Source organism: Pan troglodytes, chromosome 21 (genome assembly GCF_028858775.2).
Source record: "Pan troglodytes isolate AG18354 chromosome 21, NHGRI_mPanTro3-v2.0_pri, whole genome shotgun sequence".
Lineage (NCBI taxonomy): Eukaryota > Metazoa > Chordata > Mammalia > Primates > Hominidae > Pan > Pan troglodytes.
In genome coordinates, this window is record NC_072419.2 from 20,368,900 (window position 1) to 20,383,954 (window position 15,055).

Sequence of the window (15,055 nt, forward strand, 5' to 3'; positions counted from 1 at the left end):
GACAGATCAACAAAGGAAAAACAGGTATGCTTAATAATGTATACATGCCGTGTCCATCATGGGGGAGAAAAGTAACTCTGCAAAGTGACTCTCAAAGCATTGGCTGGAAACCTGAGGCTTTAAGCTTTGTTTAAATAGCATTTTAACAAAAAGCAATGAATTTTAGTGCAGTGACAAGACAAAGGAGAGAACAGTTCCAGTCTCTCAAAGGGGGAAAGCTGTGGGAAGATACTCATGAAGTAAGGTCTGCTCGCAAGTTTCTCTGGTGTCTGCTAGTGCCATCTCTAGGCTGATAAGTGGCTGTCTCCAGTAAGACAGGATTTATGTCCTGCCTTTAGGCAAACAAAGGAGAGGCAGAGAGTCTCCGTACGTCTCAGCTGTCTTTAACTCACCAATCCTCAATATTTTAGGGAGAAATATTTTGGTTTCCTTCAGTGTAAATTACTTGGCCTACCGCAGATTCATTCCAGGCCTGTAACATGCCAGTTCACATCTGCTCTGTGCTGGCTGGGGGGCAGGTGTCTACTTCCCCAGTTTGCTGGGGCCAGGCCCCAAGGTGGCCTCACAGCTGTTGGAAGAATACAGGTCCTCATATTGCTGAGGAGTCATTGTCCTGGTCTGATTTGCCTGCTATTGTGAAGACAGTGGTTGAGTATTGCTACCTTTCTCCTTGGTTCTCTTAATAGGAGTGAATCTTTTTGGAGACTCTCTCCCAGTGCATCTGCTGTGGGTCAGTGTATTCTTTTTTTTTTTTCTTTTGAGACAGAGTTTCACTTTTCTCACCCAGGCTGGAGTGCAATGGCATGATCTCGGCCTCACTGCAACCTCCACCTCCCGGATTCAAGCAATTCTCCTGTCTCAGCCTCCCGAGTAGCTGGGATTGCAGGCATCTGCCACCATGCCCAGCTAATTTTTGTATTTTTAGTAGAGATGGGGTTTTCACCATGTTGGCCAGGCTGGTCTTGAACTCCTGACCTCAGGTGATCCACCCGCCTCGACCTCCCAAGTGCTAGAATTACAGGTGTGAGCCACTGCCCCCGGCCATGGGTCAATGTGTTCTTGTTGCTAAATGACGTGGGGAACAGTACAAGACAGTGGGAGAGCCTGGAAGAACTTGGAGTAATTTTCAGGTAAAGCTCATTGAAGTTGCTGAAAATGAAACAATGTCAAGGTGACATTCGTAGCCAGACAATTTGTGAAGGTTTATTTTTAATAATGGGAGTTCTGGGTTTTCTAATCACTTACTCGAAGATAGGATAAAATGCAATGTAAAATTAAAATTTGAAAATTCAAAACCATGAATTTTCTAGACCATGAGTCTCCAGTCAGTAACTACCTGACTAGCAGGATGGTTTGGAAGGGTTTTTCCCACACTTTAATACCTAGCCCAGTGCCACCCAGTGCTAAACTAATAAGAGGGTAACTTTGATATTAAAACCCAAAGCTGGGAGCTGGACACACTGGTGTGTGCCTGTAGTCCCAGCTACTCAAGAGGCTGAGGCAGGAGAGTCACTTGAACACAGGAATTCCAATCCAGCCTGGGCCACATAGTGAGACCCCATCTCTAAAGAAAAAAGAAAAACTGGGAAGAAGTAGATGCTCTTTGTGCATAATAAGGCTTAGGGAACACATGAGCATAAGATCGACCATCACAGTTCACGAGAAGTTCAATTTATTTATTTGATACATTCTCATCTAGAGGCCAGTCCATAGTGAGGGCTGCTTTCTCACTCTCCACTCCAAGGATGCACAATTTCCTGTGTTCCCCCATCCAGCAGCAGAACCCTAGGGCAGAGGATGGCTGACAGCAACCCATGCTGAAGGTCATATCCCCACAGGAGGACCTCAGCCAGGAGCTGAGGCAGAGGAGCTAGGCTTATGGGGACTGTGGGTTCGGGAACGGAAATTGAATGAGGATGGGAGGTGGTTGAGAGGGTCTGGGGTGTGTCTCCCACCCACTGCGTGTCAGGAATGAATCTTGAGACACAGGAGTGGAGCCTGCACCTAGGGTGCCCCAGACAGACAGTCCCAACCATGCTGGGACTCTGCATCTCTTGGCTCATGTCTCTTGAGCCAAAGCAAAGAACTAAGCATTATTCAAGAGTGTGTGTGTGTGTGTGTGTGTGTGTGTGTGTGTAGCGGCCAATGTGAGGGGGTGTGTGTGTTTAGCTAAGGAACAGAGGAGGACATCTCTTCCCCCCTCCACTTACCTTCACACATCTGCATTTCTTCAGTCTGAAAGGTGGGAAGACGAAGAGAGCCAGGCACGCGTCTAACTGGGCTGTCCAATCCTTGTTTTCCAAAACAGGCAGCTCAGGCTTGGGCTGCATTTTTTTTCTGCCAATTTTTGTACTGTAATTTATGTAACCATTGGTAGATTTTTAAACAGTATCTTTTATAGTAGGTTAAATATGGCTGCAAATTCTTTGCTACTTCTCTCACTGAGAGACGGAGTATAATGCCTGACTAAGGGAACATGGTGGAAGGGATGTTCTGGAACTTCTGAGGCTTGGTCTTAGCAAAGCTGTGGCTTTTGCCTGTGTCTCTGTGAACATTCTCTGTGGGAATGCTGAGCTACAGTGTAAAAAGCCCAAATGCTCTGTCCACCATGCCAAGAGGCCGCATCTGGGATGTGGGTATACTGGTCAACAGTCACTGCTGAGTGAGTAAACCTGTCTTGGATTCTAGAACAGCCCATCCACTAAGTGACCAGAAGAATCACCTGACCACACCCTGCCCAAATTCCTGACCCACAAAATCTTGAGATAAAATGAAGTGATTGTTGTTTTAAGACCCTAACTTTTGGAGAAGTTTGTTAAGAAGCAAGCAATAACTGGAACCGTAACATAGAGGAAAGAATCTGTGGTGTTAGATCTGGACTAAAATCACAGCTCCATTATTTATCAGCTGCGTGATCTTTTCTAGCTTCTTCTGGCCTCAGTTTCCTCCTGTGTTAAACAGAGGTCATTCTAGCTACCTCCTAGCCTCATCATGAAGATGAAATGAGAAAACAGATGGAAACAGAGCCTGGCTCATAGCAGGTGCTTCAAAATGTTTCTTTCCTCTCTTCTCAGCCTCACCATGCCCTCTTCTCTAGGGCTTTCTGGGATGCCCAGTGAGGGGAATGCAGCAAACTATATAGCACCTCCACTACTCAAGATTTTGGAGAAAAGAATTCCAGGAGAATGTTACTGAGAAAATGACTCTGGACCCCTGCTCCAGAGAAACAAAATTATTTACCTGACTTGACTTTTAAAAAATGGATTTACTTGAAGAGCTACTCCAATTTAATGAAGAATTGGGGGAGGAAATCAAGGGAGTCACAAAAGCCAATTAGATTTTTTTTTTTTTTTTCCCTGAGACGGAGTCTCACTCTGTCACGAGGCTAGAGTGCAGTGGTGTGATTTCAGCTCACTGCAGCCTCCGCCTCCTGGGTTCAAGTGATTCTCTTGCCTCAGCCTCCCGAGTAGCTGGGATTATAGGCGCCCGCCACTATGCTCAGCTAATTTTTGTATTTTTAGTAGAGACAGGGTTTCACCATGTTGGCCAGGATGGTCGCGATCTCTTGACCTCATGATCCGCCCGCCTCGGCCTCCCCAAGTGCTGGGATTACAGGTGTGAGCCACTGCACAAAACCAAGAATTAGATTTTTTAAAAAACAGATACCTTGGGCCAGGCTCAGTGGCTCACATCTGTAATCCCAGCACTTTAGGAGCCCAAGCCGGGCAGTTCGTTGGAGGTCAAAAGTTCGAGACCAGCCCGGGCAACATGGTGAAACCCCGTCTCGACTAAAAATACTAAAATTAGGCCAGGTGCAGTGGCTCATGCCTGTAATCCCAGCACTTTGGGAGGCCGAGGTGGGCGGGTCACGAAGTCAGGAGATCGAGACCATCCTGACCAACATGGTGAAACCCCGTCTTTACTAAAAACACACACACAAAAAAGCTGGGTGTGGTGGTGCGCACTGGTAGTCCCAGTTACTCAGGAGGCTGAGGCAGGAGAATCACTTGAACCTGGGAGGTGGAGGTTGCGGTGAGCCAAGACTGGGCCACTGCACTCCAGCCTGGCGACAGAGTGAGACTGTCTCAAAACAAACAAACAAACAAAAAAAAAAACAACAAAAATTAGCTGGGTGTGGTGGCGTACACTTGGGAGGCTGAGGCAGCAGAATCACTTAAACCTGGGAGACGGGGGTTGTAGTAAGCCAAGATCGTGACACCGTACTCCAGCCTGGGTGACAGAGAAAGACCCCATCTCAAAAAAAACAAAAACAAAAACAAAACAAACAAAAAAACTAGATATCTTGTAGCCCACAGGCTATCCATTTTTATTCAAAGCATCAGAAGCAAGAAAATGAAGAAGGGCTCTGTGTGCCCATAGAGTGGGTGGGATTTTGCAATAACCGAGAAGCATCAGTGGCTTTCAGGCAGGAGGCTCTCTCCCTCCCTCTGTCAGTCATCTCGGAGATGTTCAGAGGCTGCAAGATGCCCAACCATGCACAGAGGTGGTGAGAACCGCTACCGTGGCGGCTCCAGGAGAAGAGGCCCAGAAATGGACATTTGAATGATTGAAACTGCCTAAAGCACTCCTGCTTTCAAAGCTTGCTCCATGTCTCACATTGACATGGAACAATTAGCTGAAATGGGAAATATATCAACTCAGGCTGCCCTCCCTCTTATATTTCAGGCAGTGTTCTACTCTACACAGCAAGTCCCCAGACAGGTCTCCCTTTCTTTCCTGCCTGCAGTCATTCCCAGAAGTTTACCTCTAAGGAGCTCATGTTCATCCAGACTTTGAGGCAGGGCTCACCAATGCTGCCTTCTGTGCTCCCCTCTCTGTTCTCATCCTGGTCCTTAATGTGCTCACATTCCTGACACCTGTGAGATGTCATAGCATGGCTGCCCTCTCCATGACGTCCTGACCTGCGATTTGGATGCTGCCCCTTCCTGCACATTTCTATAAACTAGGCTGCATCCCTGGGAACTGGAACTCCCTAATAAGTCAGGGACATGACCCCCAAATTCTAAACACTTGGACCTCAGAATCCACCACCTGGATTCGTTCCTGGCCAAATAAATGACTGTGGCCAGTATGTGTGTGTGCTATGTTTATAAAGCACTTTTGATGTTAGGTTTATTTAAGCTTCACAATTCTTCAGTGAGGTAGGACATAATCCCATTTTATGGAGGAAAAGCTGAGGTTTGGAAAAGTTATCCCCAAAATTACACAGCTACTAAGGGACAGAGCTGGACTTCAAATCCAAGTTGTTTGATCCCAAACTCAGTGCATGTCCACCATTTCATCCTACCTTTTGATTATGGTTGACATTATAAATTAAATTTTCATGTCCCTAAATTGGATTTTTAAGTAAGCAAGCAAGATCTCTTCCTACCTGAGCACCTAGCACATCAGCTGGAGAACTAACTGCAAAGCGCTGAAGCCACACAGATTGTTACCAACTCAGCTCTCTCCCCAATGGATTTGCCATGAGTTTTTTAAAGGATATTAAAAGTTACCAATTATGGAACTCATTCTAGGTGCCAGGCCCTGTGCCAGTCTCTTTACATCCATTATCCCACTTAATCTTAATATCAGTTGTCTAAGATAGGCATTATTCTTCCCTTTTTGCACACCAGGAAACTGAGGCTCAAGAAGTCAAATATTGGCTGGGTGTGGTGGCTCATGCCTGCAATCCCAGCACTTTTGGAGGATCACTTGAGGTCAGGAGTTCGAGACCAGCCTGGCCAACATGGTGAAACCCCCATCTCTGCTAAAAATACAAAAATTAGCCGGGCGTGGTGGCGGGCACCTGTAATCCCAGTTATTCAGGAGGCTGAGGCAGGAGAATCACCTGAACCCGGGAGGCAGAGGTTCCAGTGGGTCGAGATCTTGCCACTGCACTCCAGCCTGGGGGACAGAGGGAAATTGCATCTCAAAAAAAAAAAAAGAAGAAGAAAAGTAGAAGATGAAGACGAAGAAGAAGAAGAAGAGAGAAAAGAAGAAGAGAAGAGAAAAGAAGAGAGGAGAAGGAGAAGGAGGAGGAGGAGAAGGAGAAGAAGAAGAAGGAGAAGAAGAAGAAGAAGGGGAAGAAGAAGAAGAAAAAGAAGAAGTCAAATATCTGAAGAAGAAGAAGAAGAAAAGAAGAAGAAGAAGAAGAAGAAGAAAAGAAGAAGAAGAGGAGGAGGAGGAAGAAGAAGAAGAAAAAGAAGAAGTCAAATATCTGGAGAAGAAGAAGAAGAGGAAGAGGAAGAAGAAGAGGAAGAAGAAGAGGAAGAGGAAGAAGAAGAGGAAGAGGAAGAAGAAGAAGAGGAAGAAGAAGAAGAGGAAGAGGAAGAAGAAGAAGAGGAAGAGGCAGAAGAAGAAGAAGAAGAAGAAGAAGAAGAAGAAGAAGAAGAAGAAGAAGAAGACGACGACAAATATCTGGAGCCGGGATTCGAGCCTGGCCCTTGACATATGTCCTAGGCCTCTTACACTCTCCTTACCAGCCCCTGTCCCTTAGGCCTGGGCCCCTGATTTGCCTGTCAGAGAAGCCAGAGAATCTGGGCCTTTTAGCTTTCATCCTAGGAGGCTGGAATAATCTCCTTCTAAGGGGGTACTAAGGGGGACGCCCCAGGGAGAACAGGGTTCTGATGAGGGATGGAGGAGAGGGGTGTGATGCTGTACTGGCTTTGTTCACTAACACAGCTACTAAGGGAGCTTTGAGAGAGGCCTCTCAGTGAAGAGCCCGGGTCAATCCCCATTCCCTCGTTCAGGTACGACATGCCCTGGGAAGCTGTGACTCATTAGGGCTCCAGAGTCTCTCACAGGTCATTCCTATAGGATGTGCTTGTACAAGGTCTATTTGTATATTTGTGTCTTTATCATATTCTGAGGGATCTGGATTTCTGCCTTCTCCAATCTCCCCCTTCTCTTCACCTTAGTTTGTCTGTAGGAGTCAGGAAACCCAGTGTGTCCTCTTGACAGAGGGGAGGTTGTTCTAACAACATGAAAATGGGTGGTCTTTATTCATAACGTGGGACTAGGTCACCAAGATGACAGATTGGTAACAAGGTCTTAGGTAACCAGTTCCCAGCATCCCGCAAAGGGTTTTCTCAACTAAGCAGGAAGTCTGAAGTTGTTTCTCTAGGATGGTCCCCAAGTCTTGTCCGTTTTCCATCACAGCCCTGAGCGGGAAACTGCAGCAGACTCTTGATTTGGATGGGAAACTGTTTATTTAGTGGGGATACCTTGGAGTGAACTGATTGCCGTGAGCAGGTTTTCCTGTGATCTGCATCCTACCCATGGTGATTTCTAAGCAACAAAATCAGCCCAGGAACAATGAGGCCAATCACAAATAAGTCCCAGTGTGCTCCAATGGTGTTGTCCAGTTTCAGCCAGTTCCATCTCGTTGTGAACTGCTGGCAAGAGACATTCTCTCAAAAACAATCCAAGCTTCCCACTTCCACTCAGAGCCACCATCTCTTCCCAAACCCACCACCACCAACCCTCCTCCCACCCATTCCCTTTGCTTCCTTCAGTCTTGGAAGACACAATCTTCGCTTGCTTACATCTTCCACAAGGGGCTTAAATAGCACCTTTAGAATAACCCCAAAGATTTAGACACTTTACTTTTTTTCAAACTGTAGCTCTTTGTGGTACCCCTTGCCACCTGCCGTCTGCCTACCAGTCTCGGCTATTGATGGTAAGAACTGTTTTGAAGAAGTATATATAGCACATGTCACTGTGCTTAAGGCTTTGAACGTAGTGTGTACTGGAAAAGAACATCTGCTGAATGAATTAATTGCTTATACTCTGAAGTGTCAACACATACTCAATAGAACATGCAGAATTACTCTGCATGGCAAGTGTAAGACTCTGAATTTTACTTCTCAAAGGAAAGCCAGTCCACAAGAGACTCCCTGATGGGCCTTGTCACTTTGTCCCTAAGAGTTGCTCACTGGAGACTTTCAGAGATTCAGGACCTGTTCAAGACAAACTTACATTAAAAAACAGGATATCCCGGAGCAAATGCGTAGTTTCCAGTTTCATGATGGCAAAGAGCACAGGTATGTGGGCATCTGGACTCGTTTGAGCAGCCATGTCGTACAATCTTCTGGCCAAGTGAATGTCCTAGAAGGAGAAGAATAGCCCTACCCATCAGATTCTGTAGGGGTAAGTAAACAGACACCATTGTTCACAATATCAAATGTAATTAAGGTTACAGGTCTTAAGATAGGGAGATTATCATGGATTATCCAGGTGGACCTCGGATAATCAAATGAACCTTTAAACAGAGTTATCTCAGGGCTGGGGATGGAAGAAAGAGAGATGTGGTGGAGGGAGACTTCAGATTGATTCTCAGCATGAGGGACTCAACTTGCCATTGTTGGAAGGGGCCACATGGAATGAGAAGGAATTTGGACAGCCAATAAGGAAACAAGAACCTTGGTCCTACAACCTCAATTAACCGAATTCCACCAAACAACCGGAATGAGCCCTGCAGTGGATTCTTCCCCAGAGCCCTCAATAAAGAACAGCCTTGATTTTAGCCTCGTGAAACCCCAAACTGAAGACCCAGTCAAATCACCTGGGCTTTTGGCCTACAGAAACCGTGAGATAATAAGCTTGTGCTGTTTTAGGTCCCCAAATTTGTAGTGATTTGTTACAGCAAGCATAGAAAACTAACACAATCTCCAGAAAGCTTTCTTGGATACCCCTGGAACAGCTCCTAGTTGTGATTCCAACAAATAGGGTGGAGAATAGGGCCAGGCACAGGGGGGTTCACGCCTGTAGTCCCAGTACTTTGGGAGGCCAAGGCAGGTGGATCACTTGAGGCCAGGAGTTCAAGACCAGTCTGGCCAATATGGTGAAACCCTGTCCCTACTAAAAATGCAAAAAGTAGTCAGGTGTGGTGGTGCATGCCTGTAATCCCAGTTATTTGGCACGAGAATTGCTTGAACCCGGGAGGCAGCGGTTGCAGTGAGCCAAGATCATGCCACTGAACTCCAGCCTGGATGACAGAGTGATACTCTGTCTCAAAAGAAAAAAAAAATTGTACAGTTCTCTAAAATAAGTCAGAATACAGGTAGTTAGTAATCATTATCTACAATTCTCATTATCTTCATAGTACTTACCATACCTGAAGTTCTAGAATTTATTTATTCATTTGTTTGTCTCCAGGTCCTCAAAAACAAGGGCTTGGACTGTCTGTTCACCCCTGAATTCCCAGTCCTCAGTGAAGTGCCTAGTACGCAGTAGGTCTTTGATAATACTTACAGGATGATGAAGAAACTATTTTTGGCTCTCATGTTGAAGACAGAGTCCTCAAATGACATAGTACTATACTTTCAGGAGCTTTTTTTTTTTTTTCATGAATTATGCCATGGCTTTTTTTTTCATCTACTCATGCCTTGTTTTATGTGTTGCTTTATTTTTGGTTTGCCCAAACAGAGTGACCGTAGACAAGGTGGAGCTGCTTTTAAAGATGAAAGTGCCCTGGGCCAGTCCCAGAATTAGATTTTGCTTGGGTGCCCATGGGCTATTTTCAAAAGAAAGGGAAGAAGAGGAATTTTTCACAAACTGTGGTCATCCTAATATCTGTCTTTCTTGCTCCATTACTTAGGCTTTGATACTTGTGAATCCTTGAGGACGCTGTTAAAACTGTGTTTTTTTGCGGGGGGTGGGGGTGATGTCTTCTCTCAGCTGTGTTCTGCTTATTATAGCTTAAATATTTTCCAAAGCTTTATGGTCTGGTAAATTGATTTGTTGAAGAAAGAGGAATGTTCTTGCTTAAAATACAATTCAGGAGATTGGAACAAATCTTCCTGGCAACATTAAATAGATGTTGTAAAAACCCTAATTTGTGTCTCTGATTCCAACAAATTCAGTGTTCATTTGAAAGCACCCTGCAGATGATAACAGCTTTCATGCTGCACACGTGAAAGACATATTGACTTGGATGGGACATTCGGGGAAAAGCAGCCTTTGTCAATATCTCAGGCATTCATGCTTATTTCTTGTTTTGAGGCAGTCAATAGTTATTCACTTATGTCTTGCAGTAGAAGCATTACAATTCAGTCACTTAGTATTTTATAGTAAAAAATAGTGAGAAATACCATTAAAGTGGGATGAACTCACTCCTTGCCCAGGAGACCTCACAATTTGCAGTGTGTTTGGGGCTGGGGGGTGATGTGAAAGCCTTTCTTTAAAATTCCCAGAGAAGGAAATTCTTGAATGCTTCTAGCTAACTAGGGCAACTCATAAAAGAAATTTTAGTACTAGACTAGAAAAGACTCCTCATTCTTTGACCCTATTTAGTAAAAAAATCTAAGTCATGCAAACAAAAAAATCTCCTCCAGATGGTGTTTTGAAGATGACCACAGTTCATTAAATGAGAAGTCCACTACATACCCAGTCCACTTAGATTTAACTTTTCTGTGGTACATTTGAGTTTATTTTGCTTTAAATTCAGTGATTAAAGAGGTTATGTAAACCGAGCTGCAGACTCTTGTTAAAGAACATGTTTTTAACTAAAATGTTATGTGGATACTGCCCAATATTCAGAAGTTCAAAATAGCTTCTTTTAATTCAAAGATACAGAATTCTTCTGCAGTAAAGTAGCTGGTTTATGAAAATTGTACAATTGCCCGATGCAGGAGTTTTCCAGCCCCAAATCTTTGGATGTCATAAAAAAAATTTCTTATACTGGGACAGAGCATGTGAATGGGAAGGTCGTTTTTGAATAATTTATTCTTATTTTCTTTTTATAAATATACCATATGTTAATTAGAGGGAACTTAGGAAATATAGAACTGAACAAATAAGAAAAAAAGCCACCCACAATCTCACTGTACAGAGATAACTACTGGTAATATTTTATACACATTCTTCTAGCATTTCATGTATATTCACATATACATACTTTTTAATTTAGAAATTTTTTACTCAGCATAATATTACATCTTCTGCTTTCTTAACCTAACAATATATTTCAAATAATATGCAGTGTCCTAATATATTCCGCTAGCCTATAATTTTTTTTTTTTTTTGAAAACAGGGTCTCGCCATGTTGCCCAGGCTGGAGTACGGTGGCAGGCTTTTGGCTTACTGCTGCCTCTGCCTCCAGGGCTTGAGCAATCCTCCCATCTGGGCTTCCTGAGTAGCTGGGATTACAGGGACTACAAATGTGTGCCACTATGCCCGGCTGATTTTTGTATTTTTTTTTTTTGTAGAGACGGGGTTTCACCATGATGCCCAGGCTAGGCTTGAACTCCTGGACTCAAGTAATCTGCCCACCTTGGCCTCTCAAAGTACTGGGATTACAGGCATGAGCCACTGTGCCCAGCCTAGTCTACAATATTTTTAACGGTTGCAGAGTATATTGTAATAATGGTTAATACGTATTAAATACTTACTGTGTACCAGTTACCACTGTCATTTAATCTTCAGGACAATTCTATAGGACAGGTGATACTATTAACTCCACTTTGAAAATGAAGATATTGAGGCACAGAGAGAAAGTCACTTACTCAAATTTATATGACTTGCAAGTGGCAGAGCAGGGATTCAAATCTCAGATTGTCCCTAGGTTGTCTGCTTCTAGTATTCTCACTTAATCACTAGGCCGCAAAGTATATTGTGGAATAGTATACCACTATACAATAATGTATATAACATGGCTTCTATTTTGGAGCATTCTCGTTACTTGTAGAAATTTGTTCTGTAACTAATAAAGCTATACACACACAAAATACTGTTTGTGCATATTTCTGATTATTTCCCTAGATGATAGATGTTTATTTCATGAAAAGTTATGATCATTTCTAAGAAATGTGTTTTCTGTCCTGCCATATTTCTGAGAGGGCCATTTTAAATACCTAATTTTAACTTATCCTTTCCAGAAAATAATTCTGGTGTTTAAAGCTTCAGCTGTAACACTCCATGGGTGGTCAGACCAGACCAATGAGAAATAAAAATGCATTGTGTCATAATCACTTTTATTTTTGACAGGTCTATTGATAATTTATTTGGTAGATGTGGTTTTGTTTTCTCTGCAGAATCCAAAAATACATGTTACCTAGTAGGTCTACATATATGTATTTGAAACTCTTCCCCAAAGGATAATTTCCCCCACCTTTCTGCCGTAATTTAGAACAGCTTTCCTATCCATTGTCTTTAAACAGGCCTGATTTCTTCCATGTAAAAAGGTTGTCATATGTTTCTCGTACTCCATGGTACAAAAATATTTTTGAACAGGACCTGGCAGTGCTGATTCCCCTATCTGAGTTAGCTGGTAGGTATGTTAAAGAGGTAATCTTTAACATACTTATGGTACTTTATTTTTAATTCTTTTCAAGTGTGCGTGTGCCTATACATGACTGTCATTTTAGGCTTAACTATAGTTATGGACAAGTCTCTTCTGTAGTGGACTGTGAGCTCTTTGAAGGCTGTCTTGTTCTTATTGTATCCACAGAACCAAGCACAGTGCTTCCTGATATAGGAAATAGTCCTTGATAAATATTCGAGTGAATAAATAAATGAATGAAAAGCAGAGTGCAATACCATGATGGTTTAGAAGTAGATATCTTTTAAATCTGGGGGTTCTAGCCAGGTGTGGTGGCTCACGCCTGTAACCCCAGCACTTTGGGAGGCCAAGGAAGGTGGATCACGAGGTCAAGAGATCGAGACCATCCTGGCCAACATGGTGAAACCCCATCTCTATTAAAATACTAAAATTAGCTGGGCATAGTGGTGCGTGCCTGTAGTCCCAGCTCCTTGGGAGGCTGTGGCAGGAGAATTGCTTGAACCTGGGAGGCAGAGGTTGCAGTGACCGAAGATTGCACCACTGCACTCCAGCCTGGCGACAGAGCGAGACTCTGTCTCAAAAAAAAAAAAAAAAAAAAAAAAAAAAAAATCTGGGGTTCCTTGAGGGATTCCTAGAGGAGATGACATTGGAGCTGTTCTTTGAAAAATGGACTAGTCTTTAATGGGCATAAATATGGGGTAAGATCATTCCAGCAAAAGGATGATATCTCAGGAGGGCTCAGGTCAAGGTCTTTGAGCGGAAGGAATAAGTAGCCTAGAATCTATATAGGGCAAAGTGCTGTATCACACCACTATTACCAAGTTAGGCAGGTCACTGGGGGCTTTGAATGTGGAATAGAAGTCTGGACTTCATTTAGCAATAAAAAGTAAATAAGATTCTTTTTATTTGTATGTTTGCTTGTTTGTATTTTTTGGCGGTTTTATTTGGGGGAGAGGGTAGGATAGAGGGGTGGGTAGGACGGAGGAGGTAAAGGTTATACTTTATCAAGAATGACCTGGCAGTGCTTTGTTAGATGAATTATTTATTAAGATAATGCTATCTGTAACAAATCCCCAAATTTTAATGGCTTAACACAATAGAAGTTTATTTCTCCCCAATTCAGCATTCCAAAGCGTATGTTCCTGGTTGGTGGTGAATTTTTTTCATGTGGTAATTGTGGGGCCCAAACTCCTTCCATCACCTGGTTTTGGGGTCCCCTAAAGCCTTTGTATCTCCTGGCGCCTTCAGCCGATGGATGGGAAAGAGACTGGGGGCAGCCCCATCTACTTCTTGGCTGCCTTAGCCCAGAAATGACAGCCTTCACTTTCACTTCCACTTCCATGCCCTTGCGAGAGCTAGCAGGTGGATCCAAAGGAGGCTGGAGAACATAGTCTTTGACTAGGCAGGTGCACCCCAGCTACAAGTCCTCACTATGGATGGGGGATTGCAAATCTTTGGTGAACAGAGTCATCTCGGTCACAGATTTAAAGGGAGAACACTAGAATTGAAGACCCCTGAGTAGTCTTTACTACAAGCTGAGGTGAGCAGAAAGTCAGACCTGAGCCAAGGTACAGACAGAAAGGATGACCAGGAGGGGATGGGCAACAGGCTTTGTTCATGGTGCAATTTCCGAAGTACTTACAAATCAAGTATCAACTGAAAAACTGTTTCTTTGTTTTTTGGGTTTTTTTTTTTTAAGAGGGAACCTCGCTCTGTCACCCAGGCTGGATCTTGGCTCACTGCCACCTCTGCCTTCGGGGTTCAAGCTATTCTCGTGCCTCAGCCTACCAAGTAGCTGGGATAATAGGCACATGCTACCTTGCCCGGTTAATTTTTGTATTTTTAGTAGAGACAAGATTTTGCCATGTTAGCCTGGCTGGTCTCAAACTCCTGACCTCAAGTGATCTGCCCACCTCGGCCTCCCAATGTGCTGGGATCACAGGCGTGAGCCACCATGCCTGGCCCTCTGAGAAACAGTTTCATAACAACTTGTGTGTGAATGCTTGTGTTTCTAAACTACTTCAGGTCCTCTCCCAGTTCCTCCCCAGGCATTATTCAGTGTTCTCAGAACAATGATGCAGTCACTCCCATTATTCATTGTTCCCAGAACAATGATGCAGTCAGTGAGACAAGGAGCTCACTGGCTGAGACGCTTCTCAGTGAAGCTACTAGGATAGCTCACCTGCATCATCCCAGCCCCAACTTCCTTTCTGAAAGACAGATGATAAAAATAATGACCCATATTTTAATATTGATTTACCAAGAGATGATTTATACCTTTCTTCCCCAGAGGTCTTAAATGTCTGCATGTTTATAAAGCATTATTCCATATCACCTTCTTTGATTCTCAAAGACACTGTGATAGTGGTATTATACTCATCTCTCTCACTAGTTTGCATGAGGATTAACTAATAAAGAGGATTGCAAAGTGCCTCATTGAAGAAATGCTTAATTACTTGATGACTTAACTGCTGGGAGGGCCTATTCTCCTACTCTCTTTGCTTTCATTAGAACAAGCTTTGGGCTTTTAATTATCAGGATATTCATTTTAAGAATTAGAGAAGGTGATAGCACCTTGTAAATTTGACTCTGAGATGGCAAGATACCTCTGGATACTCAGTTATTATTTTTGTAACTGCTAAACAAAAGAAACCAAATAAAAACAAAGGGCAATGGTCCCTCATTAGCTCAGCCTAAAATTCTCATATCCAAGTGGGAGGTTAAGAGTAGTCCCTGATTTTTTTTTTAAAATGTAGAGACTTTCTGTAGGAA

General features: G+C 43.4%; 1 protein-coding gene across 25 annotated transcripts in view; it reads right to left on the reverse strand.

Moving 5' to 3' along the window:
• Positions 1–7,192: 7,192 nt before the first annotated feature.
• Positions 7,193–15,055, reverse strand: part of SEL1L2 (SEL1L2 adaptor subunit of ERAD E3 ubiquitin ligase) — a 166,212-nt gene continuing 158,349 nt past the window's right edge. For 14 of the 25 annotated variants that reach the window (XM_054674851.1, XM_063803005.1, XM_063803018.1 and 11 more), the window contains 2 exons: positions 7,981–8,109; positions 7,193–7,397 (listed from right to left, as the gene is read on the reverse strand). In XM_054674851.1, the coding sequence (XP_054530826.1) occupies positions 7,275–7,397; positions 7,981–8,109 (252 nt within the window). In that variant the 3' untranslated portion in view covers positions 7,193–7,274. The remainder of the gene's footprint in view (positions 7,398–7,980; positions 8,110–15,055) is intronic. The other 11 variants (XM_054674852.1, XM_063803013.1, XM_063803012.1 and 8 more) reach the window with 1 other exon arrangement.